Genomic DNA, 16,053 nt, shown 5'->3' with positions numbered 1-16,053 from the left:
GTTTAAGTCCCTCCATTGCCATAGTGTGGGCTATTTCAGGGCTCTGACATACAGATTATTGTTGTTGCTCTCTCTCACCCAGCTAAAACAGAAGGGTTAATTTTTCATTTCCCTCCTGTGTTGTTTGCCATGACAGAAATAGATACAAATATAATAAAACTACCCACCCAGAGAGGATTGTGGGAAGAGCTATTGCTTCCTGGCACATACTTACAACAGTCTAGAAATTCTGGTTCAATGAGCCAGACTTTCTTATGGGATAATAGGAGCCTTTTCAGAAGTGTCCCTCATATCTGAAGAGTTTGAAGTTCAATTCGTTTTTTTCCCTTGAGAACTGAGTCATAAAAGATCAGTGTCGTTTAGGAATGACATTAGAACATAGTGTGGAGCATCTTAACAAGAGATGCATAGACAGCTAAAGAGTATGTGAATATTATTGTTATATTAGATAGCATGTGTTATGTGAACAGAACGTGTATAAATATACAGCATGTGAGAAAGGAAGATGTAGGGAATGTTAGTGAGAGGAGCTAATAATGGGCATGTGTATCATTCCTGTATACTGTCAGCAGGCCAAGCAGGCCACACCTGCCCACACACCTTTACTGCCCACGCACCTTTACTGCCCACGCACCTTTACTGCCCACGCACCTTTACTGCCCACGCACCTTTACTGCCCACGCACCTTTACTGCCCACGCACCTTTACTGCCCACGCACCTTTACTGCCCACGCACCTTTACTGCCCACGCACCTTTACTGCCCACGCACCTTTACTGCCCACGCACCTTTACTGCCCACGCACCTTTACTGCCCACGCACCTTTACTGCCCACGCACCTTTACTGCCCACACACCTTTACTGCCCACACACCTTTACTGCCCACACACCTTTACTGCCCACACACCTTTACTGCCCACACACCTTTACTGCCCACACACCTTTACTTTACCAGAGTAACAGTTTCATGGTGGCGTCTAGTTCCTCTTGACCATCTGTCCTCACTCCGGCCTCCACTGCGGCCACCCCGAGACAATGACATCCGGACTGAGCCAGGAGCTAGGGGACAGAGGAAGGAAACAACAACAAACACTAGTTTATAAATAAATACCAGAGCAATTATTGGAACAAGTACTGTACTTAAGGGCTGTTCTGGTTGTTCTCAGGGGGTTCACATCTACATATAGTATCATCAAAGGAATTGTATCCAAGTGGTTCATTATGAAAACTATTGAACTGGTGTGGAGAATAGCAGGACTGGTTGCAAAGGACTGATCACAATCCTCAAACATTATTTTGTAGAACTGTTTCATATTTCTCCTTTTCTCCTCTCTCTCACAAACACATCCCATTCAAAAATGTAGTCCTTTGAACTGTTTTGTGAACAGTATGTTTCACTGCATCACATTAGTCTTAACCTAATTGTTGAGCATCTCTGTACTATACCCAGCGTGGGTTTTCCCGTGGCACGGCAGGAGCAAAAGTCGTTTGGCCAGCTACCCGCCATCCATCCCACAATGCACTGGGTTTCTGTGTTATGTAAGAGCTCTATTCTGCTCTATTATTAGTTCTACCTCATTGTCGAAGCGCTGCAGTACAGCAGCTCAGATCTGATGGAGCGGGAAACATTGGAGAGGAGAGAAAAAAGTATCATGGTGATTCTCTCTCTCTCTCTCTCTCTCTCTCTCTCTCGCATTGCTTTATTGGCTTGAAATACAATTTGTAGATATTGCCAAAGCTGCATAGTGGTACAGCATTTCAGTAAATGCAATGAGGATAATGAAATCCAGTTTATAATAATCATGTATACAGGTACAACACTACTGCTGTTGTATTGTGTAACCTTTAGTTGATAAATTTAATTCAATACAAATATGATTATGAAAAAATGAACAAATAAAAAACAAAATGTACATGGATGTCCCTCAAGCTATGGCAATCATATACATATCTGGCTGGAACATTTGTGATTTCTTCCTCACCCAGAATATTTCCCAGTTTTGTGTCATTAGTAAATTCACAGAAGTTTTGTGAATTGATTGAGATATTTATTTATTTATTTTTTCACCTTTATTTAACCAGGTAGGCTAGTTGAGAACAAGTTCTCATTTACAACTGCGACCTGGCCAAGATAAAGCATAGCAGTGTGAACAGACAACACAGAGTTACACATGGAGTAAACAATTAACAAGTCAATAACACAGTAGAAAAAAAGGGGAGTCTATATACAATGTGTGCAAAAGGCATGAGGAGGTAGGCGAATAATTACAATATTGCAGATTAACACTGGAGTGATAAATGATCAGATGATCATGTACAGGTAGAGATATTGGTGTGCAAAAGAGCAGAAAAGTAAATAAATAAAAACTGTGGGGATGAGGTAGGTGAAAATGGGTGGGCTATTTACCAATAGATTATGTACAGCTGCAGCGATCGGTTAGCTGCTCAGATAGCTGATGTTTGAAGTTGGTGAGGGAGATAAAGGTCTCCAACTTCAGCGATTTTTGCAATTCGTTCCAGTCACAGGCAGCAGAGTACTGGAACGAAAGGCGGCCGAATGAGGTGTTGGCTTTAGGGATGATCAGTGAGATACACCTGCTGGAGCGCGTGCTACGGATGGGTGTTGCCATCGTGACCAGTGAACTGAGATAAGGCGGAGCTTTACCTAGCATGGCCTTGTAGATGACCTGGAGCCAGTGGGTCTTGCGACGAATATGTAGCGAGGGCCAGCCGACTAGAGCATACAAGTCGCAGTGGTGGGTAGTATAAGGTGCTTTAGTGACAAAACGGATGGCACTGTGATAAACTGCATCCAGTTTGCTGAGAAGAGTGTTGGAAGCAATTTTGTAGATGACATCGCCGAAGTCGAGGATCGGTAGGATAGTCAGTTTTACTAGGGTAAGCTTGGCAGCGTGAGTGAAGGAGGCTTTGTTACGGAATAGAAAGCCGACTCTTGATTTGATTTTCGATTGGAGATGTTTGATATGGGTCTGGAAGGAGAGTTTGCAGTCTAGCCAGACACCTAGGTACTTATAGGTGTCCACATATTCAAGGTCGGAACCATCCAGTGTGGTGATGCTAGTCGGGCATGCGGGAGCAGGCAGCGATCGGTTGAAAAGCATGCATTTGGTTTTACTAGCGTTTAAGAGCAGTTGGAGGCCACGGAAGGAGTGTTGTATGGCATTGAAGCTCGTTTGGAGGTTAGATAGCACAGTGTCCAATGACGGGCCGAAAGTATATAGAATGGTGTCATCTGCGTAGAGGTGGATCAGGGAATCGCCCGCAGCAAGAGCAACATCATTGATATATACAGAGAAAAGAGTCGGCCCGAGAATTGAACCCTGTGGCACCCCCATAGAGACTGCCAGAGGACCGGACAGCATGCCCTCCGATTTGACACACTGAACTCTGTCTGCAAAGTAATTGGTGAACCAGGCAAGGCAGTCATCCGAAAAACCGAGGCTACTGAGTCTGCCGATAAGAATATGGTGATTGACAGAGTCGAAAGCCTTGGCAAGGTCGATGAAGACGGCTGCACAGTACTGTCTTTTATCGATGGCGGTTATGATGTCGTTTAGTACCTTGAGTGTGGCTGAGGTGCACCCGTGACCGGCTCGGAAACCAGATTGCATAGCGGAGAAGGTACGGTGGGATTCGAGATGGTCAGTGACCTGTTTGTTGACTTGGCTTTCGAAGACCTTAGATAGGCAAGGCAGAATGGATATAGGTCTGTAACAGTTTGGGTCCAGGGTGTCTCCCCCTTTGAAGAGGGGGATGACTGCGGCAGCTTTCCTATACAGTAGCAGTAAAAAGTTTGGACACAGCTACTCATTCCAGGGTTTTTCTTTATTTTTTAAAACTATTTTCTACATTGTAAAATAATAGTGAAGACATCAAAACTATGAAATAGTGTTAAACAAATAATATATAATAAAATATATCCCATTTAGCAGACGCTTTTGTCCAAAGCGACTTACAAGTCGGCTGGGGCCACTACTTTTACATATGGGTGGCCCCAGTGGGAATCGAACCCACGACGCTTGGCGTTGCAAGCGCCATGCTCTACCGACTGAGCCACACAGGACTCTAGGAATCTAAATATATTTTTTTATTTGAGATTCTTCAAAGTAGCCACCCTTTGCCTTGATCACAACTTCACACAGTCTTGGCATTCTCTGAACCAGCTTCATGAGGTAGTCACCTGGAATGTATTTAACAGCTGTGCTGTGTTAAAGTTCATTCAAAATCAAATCAAACTTTATTTGTCACATGCGCCGAATACAACAAGTGTAGACTTTACCTTGAAATGCTTACATACCAAGTAGACTAAAATAAAAAGTAACACAATAACAATAACAATAACAATAACAAGGCTATATACAGGGGGTACAGGTACAGAGTCAGTGTGCGGGGGTACAGGCTAGTTGAGGTTGGGGCGAAGTGACTATGCATAGATAATAAACAAACTGCGAGTAGCAGCACTGTACAAAAGGGAGGGGGGTCAATTGAAATTGTCCGGTGGTAATTTTATGAATTGTTCACCAATCTTATGGCTTGGGGGCAGAAGCTGTTGAGTAGCCTTTTGGTCCTAGACTTGGCGCTCCGGTACCGCTAACAGTGCGGGAGCAGAGAAAACAGTCTAAATTGGGTGACTCGAGTCTCTGACAATTTTATGGGCTTTCCTCTGACACCGCCTATTATATAGGTCCTAGATGGCAGGGAGCTGGGCCCTAGTGATGTACTAGGCTGTTCGCACTACCCTCTGTAGCGCCTTACGGTCAGATGCCAAGCAGTTGCCATATCAGGCGTTGATGCAACCGGTCAGGATGCACTCGACCCATGACAAATCTTTTCAGTCTCCTGAGGGGGTAAAGTTTTTGTCTTGCCCTCTTCACAACTGTCTTGCTATGTTTGGACAATGATAGTTCTTGAAAGTCTAGACCCACTCCACTACAGCACCGTCGATGTTAATGGGGGCCTGTTGGGCCCGCCTGTAGTCCACGATCAGCTCTTTTGTCTTGCTCACATTGAGGGACAGGTTGTTGTCCTTGCACCACACTGCCAGTTCTCTGACCTCCTCCCTACAGGTTGTCTCATCATTGTCGGGGATCAGGCCTACAACTGTTGTGTTGTCAGCAAACTTAATGATGGTGTTGGAGTCGTGCCTGACCACGCAGTCATGGGTAAACAGGGAATACAGGATGGGACTAAGTACACACCCCTGGGGGGCCCCAGTGCTAAGGAACCGTGTTGGTGCCTACTCTTACCACCTGGGGGCGGCCCATCAGGAAGTCCAGGATCAAGTTGCAGAGGGAGGTGTTTAGTACCAGAGTCCTTAGCTTAGTGATGAGCTTCGTGGGCACTATGGTGTTGAACGCTGAGCTGTGGTCAATTAATAGCATTCTCATATAGGTGTTCCTTTTGTCCAAGTGGGAAAGGGCAGTGTGGATTGCGATTGCGTCATCTGTGGATCTGTTGGGGCGGTATGCGAATTGGAGTAGGTCTAGGGTGTCCAGAATGATGGTGTTGATGTAGGCCATGACCAGCCTTTCAAAGCACTTTGTGGCTACTGACGTGAGTGACACGGGGCAGTAATCATTTAGGCAGGTTACCTTAGCTTCCGTTGGGCACAGGGACTATGGTGGTCTGCTTCAAACATGTAGGTATTACAGACTCGGTCAGGGAGAGGTTGAAAATGTCAGTGAAGACACTTGACAGTTGGTCCGTGCATGCTTTGAGTACACGTCCTGGTAATCCGTCTGCCCCAGCAGCTTTGTGAAAGTTGACCTGTTTAAAGATTTTGTTCACATCGGCTACTGAGAGCATTATCACACAGCCATCCAGAATAGCTGGTGCTCTCATGCACACTTCAGTTCACACTTCACACTTCTGGTTGGGATATGTACGCACAGTCACTGTGGGGACGACGTCATTGATGCACTTATTGATGAAGCCGATGACTGAGGTGGTGTATTCCTCAATGACATTGGATGAATCCCGAAACATATTCCAGTCTGTGCTAGCAAAGCAGTCCTGTTGTGTAGCATCCACGTCGTCTGACCACTTCCGTATTGAGCGAGTCACTGGTACTTCCTGCTTTAGTTTTTGCTTGTAAGCAGGAATCAGGAGGATAGAATTATGGTCAGATTTGCCAAATGGAAGGTGGGGGCGAGCTTTGTATGCATCTCTGTGTGTGGAGTAAAGGTGGTATAGGATTTTTTTCCCCTGGTTGCACATGTGACATGCTGGTAAAAATTTGGAGAAACTAATTTAAGTTTGCCTGCATTAAAGTCCCCGGCCACTAGAGGAGCCGCTTCTGGGTAAGTATTTTCTTCTTTGCTTATGGCCTTATAGAGCTGGTTGAGAGCGGTCTTAGTGCCAGCTTCATTTTGTGGTGGTAAATAGACAGCTACGAATAATACAGATGAGAACTCTCTTGGTAGATAGTGTGGTCTACAGCTTATCATAAGGTACTCTACCTCAGGCAAGCAACACCTCGAGACTTCTTTAATATTAGACATCGCTCACCAGCTGTTATTGACAAAAAGACACACACCCCCAGCCCTTGTCTTACCACAGGTAGCGTCTCTGTTCTGTCGGTGCATGGAAAATCCTGCTAGCTCTATATCGTCCGTATCTTCATTCAGCCACGTCTCTGTGAAATATAAGATGTCACAGTTTTTAATGTCCCGTTGGTAGAATAATCCAAATTGTAGGTCATCGATTGTATTTTCCAATGATTGCACATTAGCAAGAAGAATCGAAGGCAGTGGAAGTTACTCGCTCGCCTCCGGATTCTCAAAAGGATGCCCGATTTGCGGCCCCTTTTCTGGTGTCTTTTCTTCACGCAAAAGGCGTGGATCTGGGCCTGTTCCAGTGAAAGCAGGATAACCTGCTCGTCGGACTCGTTAAAGGAACAAGTTTTTCCAGTCCACGGTGAGTAATTGCTTTTCTGATGTCCAGAAGTTATTTTTGGTCATAAGAGACGGTAGCAGCAACATTGTGTACACAATAAGTAAAAAAACAAGTTACACAAAACGCAAAGAAAATAGCACAATTGGTTGGGAGAATGTAAAACGTCAGCCATGTTCTTCGGCGCCATCTTTTGGCATTAATGCGTTTGAGTCAATCAGTTGTGTCGTGACAAGGTAGGGGTGGTAAACAGAAGATAGCCCTACCTCTGCGGCAGAGGGTAAATTCATTAGAGTTACCAGCCTCAGAAATTGCAGTAAATAAATGCTTCAAAGAGTTCAAGTAAGACATCTCAACATCAACTGTTCAGAGGAGACTGCGTGAATCAGGCCTTCATGGTCGAATTGCTGCAACGAAACCTCTACTAAAAGACACCAATAATAAGAAAATAATTGCTTGGGCCAATTAGCACGAGCAATGGACATGAGACTGTTGGAAATCTGTCCTTTGGGTCCAAATTTGAGATTTTTGGTTCCAACCACCGTGTCTTTGTGAGGCACTAAGTAGGTGAACGGATGTTCTCTGCATGCGTGGTTCCCACCGTGAAGCATGGAGGAGGTGTGATGGTGTGGGGGTGCTTTGCTGATGGCACTGTTGGTGATTTATTTACAATTCAAGGCACACTTAACCAGCATGGCTACCACAGCATTCTGCAGTGATACGCCATCCCATCTGGTTTGCGCTTAGTGGGACTATCATTTGTTTTTCCACATGAAAAACACACCTCAGGTTGTGTAAGGGCTATTTTACCAAGGAGAGTGATGTAATGCTGTATCAGAAGACCTGGTCTCCACAATCACCTGGCTTCAACCAAATTGAGATGTTTTGGGATGAGCAAAGCTGTCATCAAGGCTAAGTGTGGCTACTTTGAAGAATTTAAAATATAAAATATATATTTAGATTTGTTGAACACTTTTTGTTTGCTACATGATTCCATAAGTGTTATTTCATAGTCTTGATGTCTTCACTGTTCTACAATGTAGAAAAAATAAAAAAAATAAAGAAAAACCCTTGAATGAGTAGGTGTGTCCAAGGAATTTTAATTATAAGGATATAGGAATATATCAATGTAAGAAACAAAAGTAACATAATACAATATGTAAATATTTAACATTTGTAATAACATTTCTAACATTTTGCTATATAATTATTAGGCAATGAATATATCCAGCTATTAGATATAGAACATGTTCTATTAGGTTGAATATTCTGTATATGTTTATTTACTCAGCTCTGCTCTTATTAAATCATCTCATGTACCAAGAAGAGCTCTGCTGTTTCTGGATAGTCCAGTCCCTGTAGAGTCCCATCTGTCATGTGAAACCTGCGTATGTACTAGTGGCTGCATAGCGTCCATAGTGTCACTAGTCCCTCCGCCACTAATCCAGGGCTATTCATGCCCAGTTTTCTCTTAATGGATCGCAATCCTATTATTCTTTCTGGGAAAAACTACTGGGACTGAGCCTGAGGTTGCATCCCAAATGGCACCCTATTCCCTAAATAGTGCACTACTATTGACCAGACCCCTAGGACATAGGGTGCCATGTGGGACACAAGCCGAGGGTTTAGTTAGGACGCGTACTTGGTGCTCCAGTCTCGTCCCCTGGGTTGTGGAAGGACGAGGCATTGGCTGACAAAATAGCCACCACCACTGGGACGCCCTGGGTTAAATGTCCCCAGTGGACCAGGGAAACAGAAAGATGGGGGTGTTTGTATTTAGGATGTGTCCCATGCCTGATCAGTCAGTGGGCATCCAGGGCACAGGAGCACAAAATGGCCCCCATAGGCCAGGCAGGCAGGCAGGCAGAGGGATGGGGGATGTTTGTATTTAGAGTGATTTCCCCTGCTCTGACTGATTTAGGATGGTTTCCACGCTGGTTGATGAAGGACGGTGTGACAATAACTGATGAGTGGGCATATACCCGGGGCACAGGGGTAAAGGGGAGAGGCTACAGGGCTATTTGTTCCCATTTGTCACATGGCAAGGGTGTTTTGTCCCCTCTTCAAACCCAGCAGATCTATTCTCACAGCAATCAGTTATTTTCTGTGCATGTCAAATACTGCTTTCTCAGCCCAAGCATCATTTCAGTTGTGTAGAAAAAATTGAGACCACAAAATGTATTTAGGATGACTCACTCTGAAAACTAAAGTCGAAGCAGAAGTACATTAAACATTGTAGTTTCCAGTGTATTAATGATACTTTACAGTTGTATTTGCTTTAACCCCAGCATCTTTACTTGTGTTTTACCTTTGGTGATTTTGAATGGTTCACCCCATCCCTCATCTGTCATTTGCTGCAAAATTGTAAAATATTTAAGAGTGCGAGAGACGTACTGACTTACTAATTCCCATATGAACTTTAACAGCATCGAGTGTGAAGCACGAAATGGCTACATTCTTCAAATGGAACACACATGACCTCTACTTTATGTATTGCGATTCCACAGAATGCAGCACAGCAAATATGTTTATAAAGACTTTAAGTACTCAAAATCTAACTTAAAAGAAGCATGAACTCTGAAGAAGTAAATATCCAACACTTCACACTAGTGTGTGTATTTTGTCTCATCTGCTCAGCTGTGTTGGAGATATAGATAATTTTAGCGAGAACAATGTATAGCCACTTTGACCTCTCACAGACTTTTGTGGAAGTAATCTCATTTCCTTTGTGTACATTACTAAGTGTTCACCACCAATGACAGTTCATCTCACACAAGCTTCAGCTTGCATCAGATCCCTTGTGCAAGCCAAGCCAGTCGTCTCCTCCCTCTCAAATAAAGCAGCCACGCGACCGTTTCCTGTTTGTTGAATGAAGGCAGAACGGTTCGGGTGACAGCGATGTGAAACTGCCAAGGGCCGTACAGCACGCCTATAGCCCTAGTCAATCAAAACAGGCATGACTACACACACACACACAGTCACAGTCACAGTCCCCCTATAGCCTAGTCAGTCAAAACAGGCATGACTGCACACACACACACAAACACACTGTCACAATTCGACTATAACCTAGTCAGTCAAAACAGGCATCCCTGCATGTTAGGGCTTGTATGGGACAGGAGTGAAATTAGGTACGGGGCCCTTTGAGATGGTCTGATCAGTGCTGTGTGTGTATGTGTTTGTGCGTGTCTCTGCGTGTGTATGTCCCTCACTGGGCTGAGGATGGCTCCAGTGATTCACTATCGCAGACAGACAGGCAGGCTCAGCTCTCTCTGTGTGGATAAACTAGGCAGGATATCTTTAGGTGGTCAGCTGGCAGAGCACAGGCCCTGCACTGTTAATCAGTTCAGGAGCACCTGAGATCTACTCACACTGACATGGCTGATTAACTGGGGATATGGTTAAGTTAGACAGAGAGTGAGAGGGAGCAAATGAGAGACATTGAGATTGTAGTGGGTAGAAAGTAGAGGAAGAAACCAGACCTGAATAGTTGAGGAATCTATTTAAATTGTATGCGGAAAATCTATTTCCTGGGTGCTTTATGAAGGCATGAATTACCTTCTTTAGCTATCTAAAGTTCCTGAACCATTAGCATATGAGGATGTGTGTATTCTTAACGAGAGGATGAATAAAAATAAATCAGTGGAGAGATAAAGTGGAGTCGCAATTCAACTGCTCAGACACGAGACGTATGTGGCAGGGTCTACAGACAATCACGGACTACAAAGGGAAAACCAGCCACGTCGCGAACACCGACGTCTTGCTTCCGGACAAGCTAAACACCTTCTTTGCCCTCTTTGAGGATAACACAGTGCCACCGACCAAAGACTGTGGGTTCTCCTTCTCCGTGGCCGATGTGAGTAAGACATTTAAGCGTGTTAACCCTCTCAAGGCTGCCGGCCCAGACGGCATCCATAGCCGCATCCTCAGAGCATGAGCAGACCAGCTGGCTGGATTTAAACGCTCCCTATCCCAGTCTGCTTTCCCACTTGCTTCAAGATGTCCACTATTGTTCACGTACTCAACAAAGCAAACTGAACTAAATGACTATCGCCCTGTAGCACTCACTTCTGTCACCATGAAGTGCTTTGAGAGGCTAGTTAAGGATCATGTAACATCTAGCTTACTTGACACCCTAGACCCACTTCAATTTGCTTACCGCCCCAAAAGATCCACAGATGATGCAATCACATCGCGCTGCACATTGCCCTATCCCTCTGGACAAGAGGAATACCTATGTAAAAATGCTGTTCATTGACTATAGCTCAGCATTCAACACCATAGCACCCTCCAAGCTCATCATTAAGCTCGGAGCCCTAGTTCTGAATCCCGCCCTGTGCAACTCGGTCCTGGACTTCCTGACGGGCCACCCCCAGGTGGTGAACATCGGAAACAACATCTCCACTTTGCTGTTCCTCAACACAGGGGCCCCACAAGGGTGCTCAGCCACCTCTTGTACTCCCTGTTCACCCATGACGGTGTGGCCACGCACGAGTCCAACTCAATCGTCAAGCTTGCAGACGACACAACAGCAGTAGGCCTGATTCCCAACAATGACGAGACAGCGAAAATAACCTCTCACTCAATGTCAACAAAACAAAGGAGCTGATCGTGGACTTCAGCAAACAGCAGAGCGAGCATGCCCCTATCCACATCGACGGGACAGCAGTTGAGAAGGTGGAAAGCTTCAAGTTCCTCAACAGGTGCATCAACGCTGGGACAGAGAGACTGAAAAACAGCTTCTATCTCAAGGCCATCAGATTGTTAAATAGCCATCACTAGCCACCTTCCACTGGTTATGCTACCCTGCACCTTAGAGGCTGCTGCCCTATATACATAGACTTGGAATCACTGGTCACTTTAATAATGGAACATTAGTCACTTTAATAATGTCTACATACTGCTTTACTCATTTCATTTGTATATACTGTATTCTATTCTACTGCATTTTAGTCAATGCCACTCCGACATTGGTCGATCCAGTATTTATATATTTCTTAATTCCATTCTTTTACTTTTAGATTTGTGCATATTGTTAGATACTACTGCACTGTTGGAACTAGGAACACAAGCATTTCACTACACCCGCAATAACATCTGATTTATATCTGTATGTGACCAATAACATTTGATTTGATTTATTTAAAAAATAGGGGCCACAATCAAAAAGTACTACAGCCTGTCTTAAGCTGTTCTTCAATCCTTCTATGACCTAACTAAAACTCTTCAAAACTCGTTAATGCACTTTACCATTCTCCATTTCCTTTGTTCTTTCTTTGCTCAGAAAGTATTAACTGATCTCCCTCTCCCTCTCCCAGACCTGAGCGACCAGTTGCTAGAGGTGGTGGGTCTGGAGGGTGCCATGGAGATGGGGAAGATCTACTCAGGCCTGAAGAGTGCTGGCCGCAGACTGGCCCAATGTGCTAACGTCACCATCAGGTCAGGACCCTTTCTGCAACTATCCCCTCTGTCTCTCCATCCATCCCTCCACCCCTCTTCCTCCCTTCTCCTACCCCCTTCCATCCTGTTGTGTCTCCGTCACCAAAACCAGAGCTGAGTCCCGCAGACAGAAGTGTCTCCTGCTCCCTTCTCTTCCTCACTTCACACTCTTTAAAACAGAAGTGTCTCCTGCTCCCTTCTCTTCCTCACTTCACACTCTTTAAAACAGAAGTGTCCCCTGCTCCCTTCTCTTCCTCACTTCACACTCTTTAAAACAGAAGTGTCCCCTGCTCCCTTCTCTTCCCCACTTCACACTCTTTAAAACAGAAGTGTCTCCTGCTCCCTTCTCTTCCCCACTTCACACTCTTTAAAACAGAAGTGTCTCCTGCTCCCTTCTCTTCCTCACTTCACACTCTTTAAAACAGAAGTGTCTCCTACTCCCTTCTCTTCCTCACTTCACACTCTTTAAAACAGAAGTGTCTCCTGCTCCCTTCTCTTCCTCACTTCACACTCTTTAAAACAGAAGTGTCCCCTGCTCCCTTCTCTTCCCCACTTCACACTCTTTAAAACAGAAGTGTCTCCTGCTCCCTTCTCTTCCTCACTTCACACTCTTTAAAACAGAAGTGTCTCCTGCTCCCTTCTCTTCCTCACTTCACACTCTTTAAAACAGAAGTGTCTCCTACTCCCTTCTCTTCCTCACTTCACGCTCTTTAAAACGGAAGTGTCTTCTGCTCCCTTCTCTTCCTCACTTCACACTCTTTAAAACAGAAGTGTCCCCTGCTCCCTTCTCTTCCTCACATCACACTCTTTAAAACAGAAGTGTCTCCTGCTCCCTTCTCTTCCTCACTTCACGCTCTTTAAAACGGAAGTGTCTCCTGCTCCCTTCTCTTCCTCACTTCACACTCTTTAAAACGGAAGTGTCTTCTGCTCCCTTCTCTTCCTCACTTCACACTCTTTAAATCAGAAGTGTCTCCTACTCCCTTCTCTTCCTCACTTCACACTCTTTAAAACAGAAGTATCTCCTGCTCCCTTCTCTTCCTCACTTCACACTCTTTAAAACAGAAGTTTCTTCTGAGCCTCTGTGTCCAGTAAACAGAACATTGACCTGCTGACTCACTCATTACAGCCACAGAGAGTCTGGCCATCATGGCCTGACAAATTAGCTTTTTCACACGTCTGAGGGCACTCAGGCCACTTTCGGATATGCCAACCAACCAATCTGTTTTAGAAAAGTGGAATTAGTTCACATGTTGTTGTTGCTCTAGCAGTTCCCGCTCCATTAAACATTCACAGTAAGGCCAGTTAAAGTACAGTTTATAGCGGACTCAATCAAAGCTTTCCCCTCACCTGTTTCAGCCTACCCTTAATATTTTCCGAAAACAGAATTAAAATAACATTCATCAGTCATTCTCCCATACTGAGTTTCCCTAGCTGGTCAGGCATACATGAAAGGCTTAAACTATCTTTGTGTGTGTGTGTGTGTGTGTGTGTGTGGAGGGGGGTCTGTGAGTTTGTTTAGAGTGGGGGCCTGTCTGGGAAAAGGACTCGTGGGAACAAAGACAGCAGTGTTTGACTCTGGTCCCGGGATGGTATGGACAGTATGAATGGGAAAATCGAGCCTCAGAGGTGCATGTGATCTGACTCTGACACCCTATCTCTCTACTCACAGGACATCCCGGCTGCTGCCCATGCAGATTGATGGGGAGCCTTGGATGCAGCCCCCATGCACGGTCAGAGACTCACCACACACACTAACACACACCCTAAACCCACGCTACACCTCCACCTGCCTCCCTTCCTGCTCCCTATGCCTTTTCAATTTCCTTCTCTCTTTCTCTCTTCCCTCCATCCCTCTCCATCACACTCCCCACCTTCACTGTGACAGCTGTGTTAATTGAAACAGTGTTTTGTCACAGCGGACCACTGACTGGTTATGTCATTAGAGGAGGAGGAAATGCTCGCTGGAATCCATTCACACATCACGTAGCAACAGCAAAATGCCCTCTGCTATATATAGAACAATTCAATTTAAATAGTGTTGATAAAAGAAGTGTGTCACCCTAAACCTCAGCGCCCCATTGTCCTTTATGCAGTTGAACCCGCGGGGATGTCAGGCTGAGCTGAGGCACAGTGTTCTATGTTCTGTACTTTGTTGGTTATTTGGATTTCAAGGTCAGATAGTTGCTCTGAAAAGTGAATCTTCTATCTGTGGGGTAGCATGAAAAGTGGACTATTTCTTTAGCAGGAAATTATGGTACAATAACATAACATTACATGTTAAGGATTTAGAAGTAGAAAATAAGGACCAGACTTCTGGACACTTCCTGGTCAAATGTCCTCTTGTCCCTCATATGGATGAAGGCACATTGGTTTCTGAAGCAAACTTCCATTGTCCTACAAGAGTTGCTGAATATCATTTCATCTTGTCCCTCCTCCCCTTACAGATCAAGATCACACATAAGAACCAGGTTCCCATGCTACTGGGCCCTCCTCAGAAGACCCCCTTCTTGTTCTTCAAGAGACGCAACAGAAGTCGGGACTATGAGTGAGGAAGACACCTCAAACTCCCCCTCTTCACAAACACATTCACCAACCCCTCGGGACAACTCAATAGGTCCCACAGACCAAGGCATTGCCCCTTGGACCTACAGTACCACTTCAGAATGAACTGACTTCCTCTCAGTGTAATGACCACTTCCTGTGTATCCATGTTCTAGCTTCTAGAACTTCCTGTGAACTCTGAACTCTGAACTCTGACCCTGCCACTGGCACACTAGCTCAGTCAACCTCAGCTCCAGACTCAGCTTCAGCCCCAGACCCATCAGTAATGCCACACTGCCTTGGCAAAACACAGTGCCAGCAGCATATAGGTTCATCTAGGATACTGCCTTGGTTCTCAAATGGAGGGATAGAGAGATGGAGTGATAAGGAAACAAATAAAGAGAGAGAGAGACAAAGAGAGAAGTAGCAGAAGGGGAATGGGAAGAGAAGAGTAGAAGAAAAGAAAGAGTGCAAAAGATCGAGAGCAAAGGATGGGATGATTGACATACAGCAGATGAATGTAGTATGGCTGTGTTGTGTGCGTGCGTGTGCGTGCGTGTGCGTGCGTGCGTGCGTGCGTGTGCGTGCCTGCGTGCGTGCGTGCGTGCGTGCGTGTGTGTGTGTGTGTGTGTGTGTGTGTGTGTGTGTGTGTGTGTGTGTGTGTGTGTGTGCATATGTGCATATGTGCATATGTGCATATGTGCATGTGTGCGTGCATGTGTGCAAGTTCTCCTCTCTCTTTGAGGAGCCTGTTGAATAATGGATCAGAGCTTGTAGAGTATTCACTCCAGTGTCTCTCCACGGCACAGAACACTGCACTGCCTGAGAGATGAAACGGAAAGAGATCATCTATTATTGACTGCTTCGTTTACGCTTGACGGTGGCAGCAGGGCAAAACACACAGTAACAATGGCCTGGGAAGCATGGGAAACTCAAACTAACATGCAGGGATTTTTGCCCCCCAGCGTATTTGCTCACAACAACCATCTTTAGCCTAGTTTTGTAGAATATCAATAGCTGATCTGGTGTCAGGTCAAACAGATGGCAAGGACTGGAGGTTTGTCTGTTTATCTTCATGTGGCTTATTCACATACTGTAGACAGGTCACCCACCATCTTAGTAAGTGTATAAACCCCTCTGAGACTCAGTCACATAGGTCCTC

The 16,053-nt window shown here is 45.1% G+C and overlaps 1 protein-coding gene across 3 annotated transcripts in view; it reads left to right on the top strand.

The window, feature by feature from the left end:
- Positions 1 to 15,325, top strand: part of LOC135519328 (diacylglycerol kinase beta) — a 166,679-nt gene extending 151,354 nt beyond the window's left edge. For all 3 annotated transcript variants that reach the window (XM_064944505.1, XM_064944504.1, XM_064944506.1), the window contains 3 exons: positions 12,230 to 12,350; positions 14,020 to 14,080; positions 14,795 to 15,325. In XM_064944505.1, the coding sequence (XP_064800577.1) occupies positions 12,230 to 12,350; positions 14,020 to 14,080; positions 14,795 to 14,899 (287 nt within the window). In that variant the 3' untranslated portion in view covers positions 14,900 to 15,325. The remainder of the gene's footprint in view (positions 1 to 12,229; positions 12,351 to 14,019; positions 14,081 to 14,794) is intronic.
- The last annotated feature ends 728 nt before the right edge of the window (positions 15,326 to 16,053 follow it).

This window comes from Oncorhynchus masou, chromosome 29, assembly GCF_036934945.1.
Source record: "Oncorhynchus masou masou isolate Uvic2021 chromosome 29, UVic_Omas_1.1, whole genome shotgun sequence".
In the NCBI taxonomy this organism is placed as follows: Eukaryota; Metazoa; Chordata; class Actinopteri; order Salmoniformes; family Salmonidae; genus Oncorhynchus; species Oncorhynchus masou.
The sequence above is the reverse complement of the archived record's forward strand: the minus strand, read 5'-3'. Positions and strand labels throughout refer to the sequence as shown.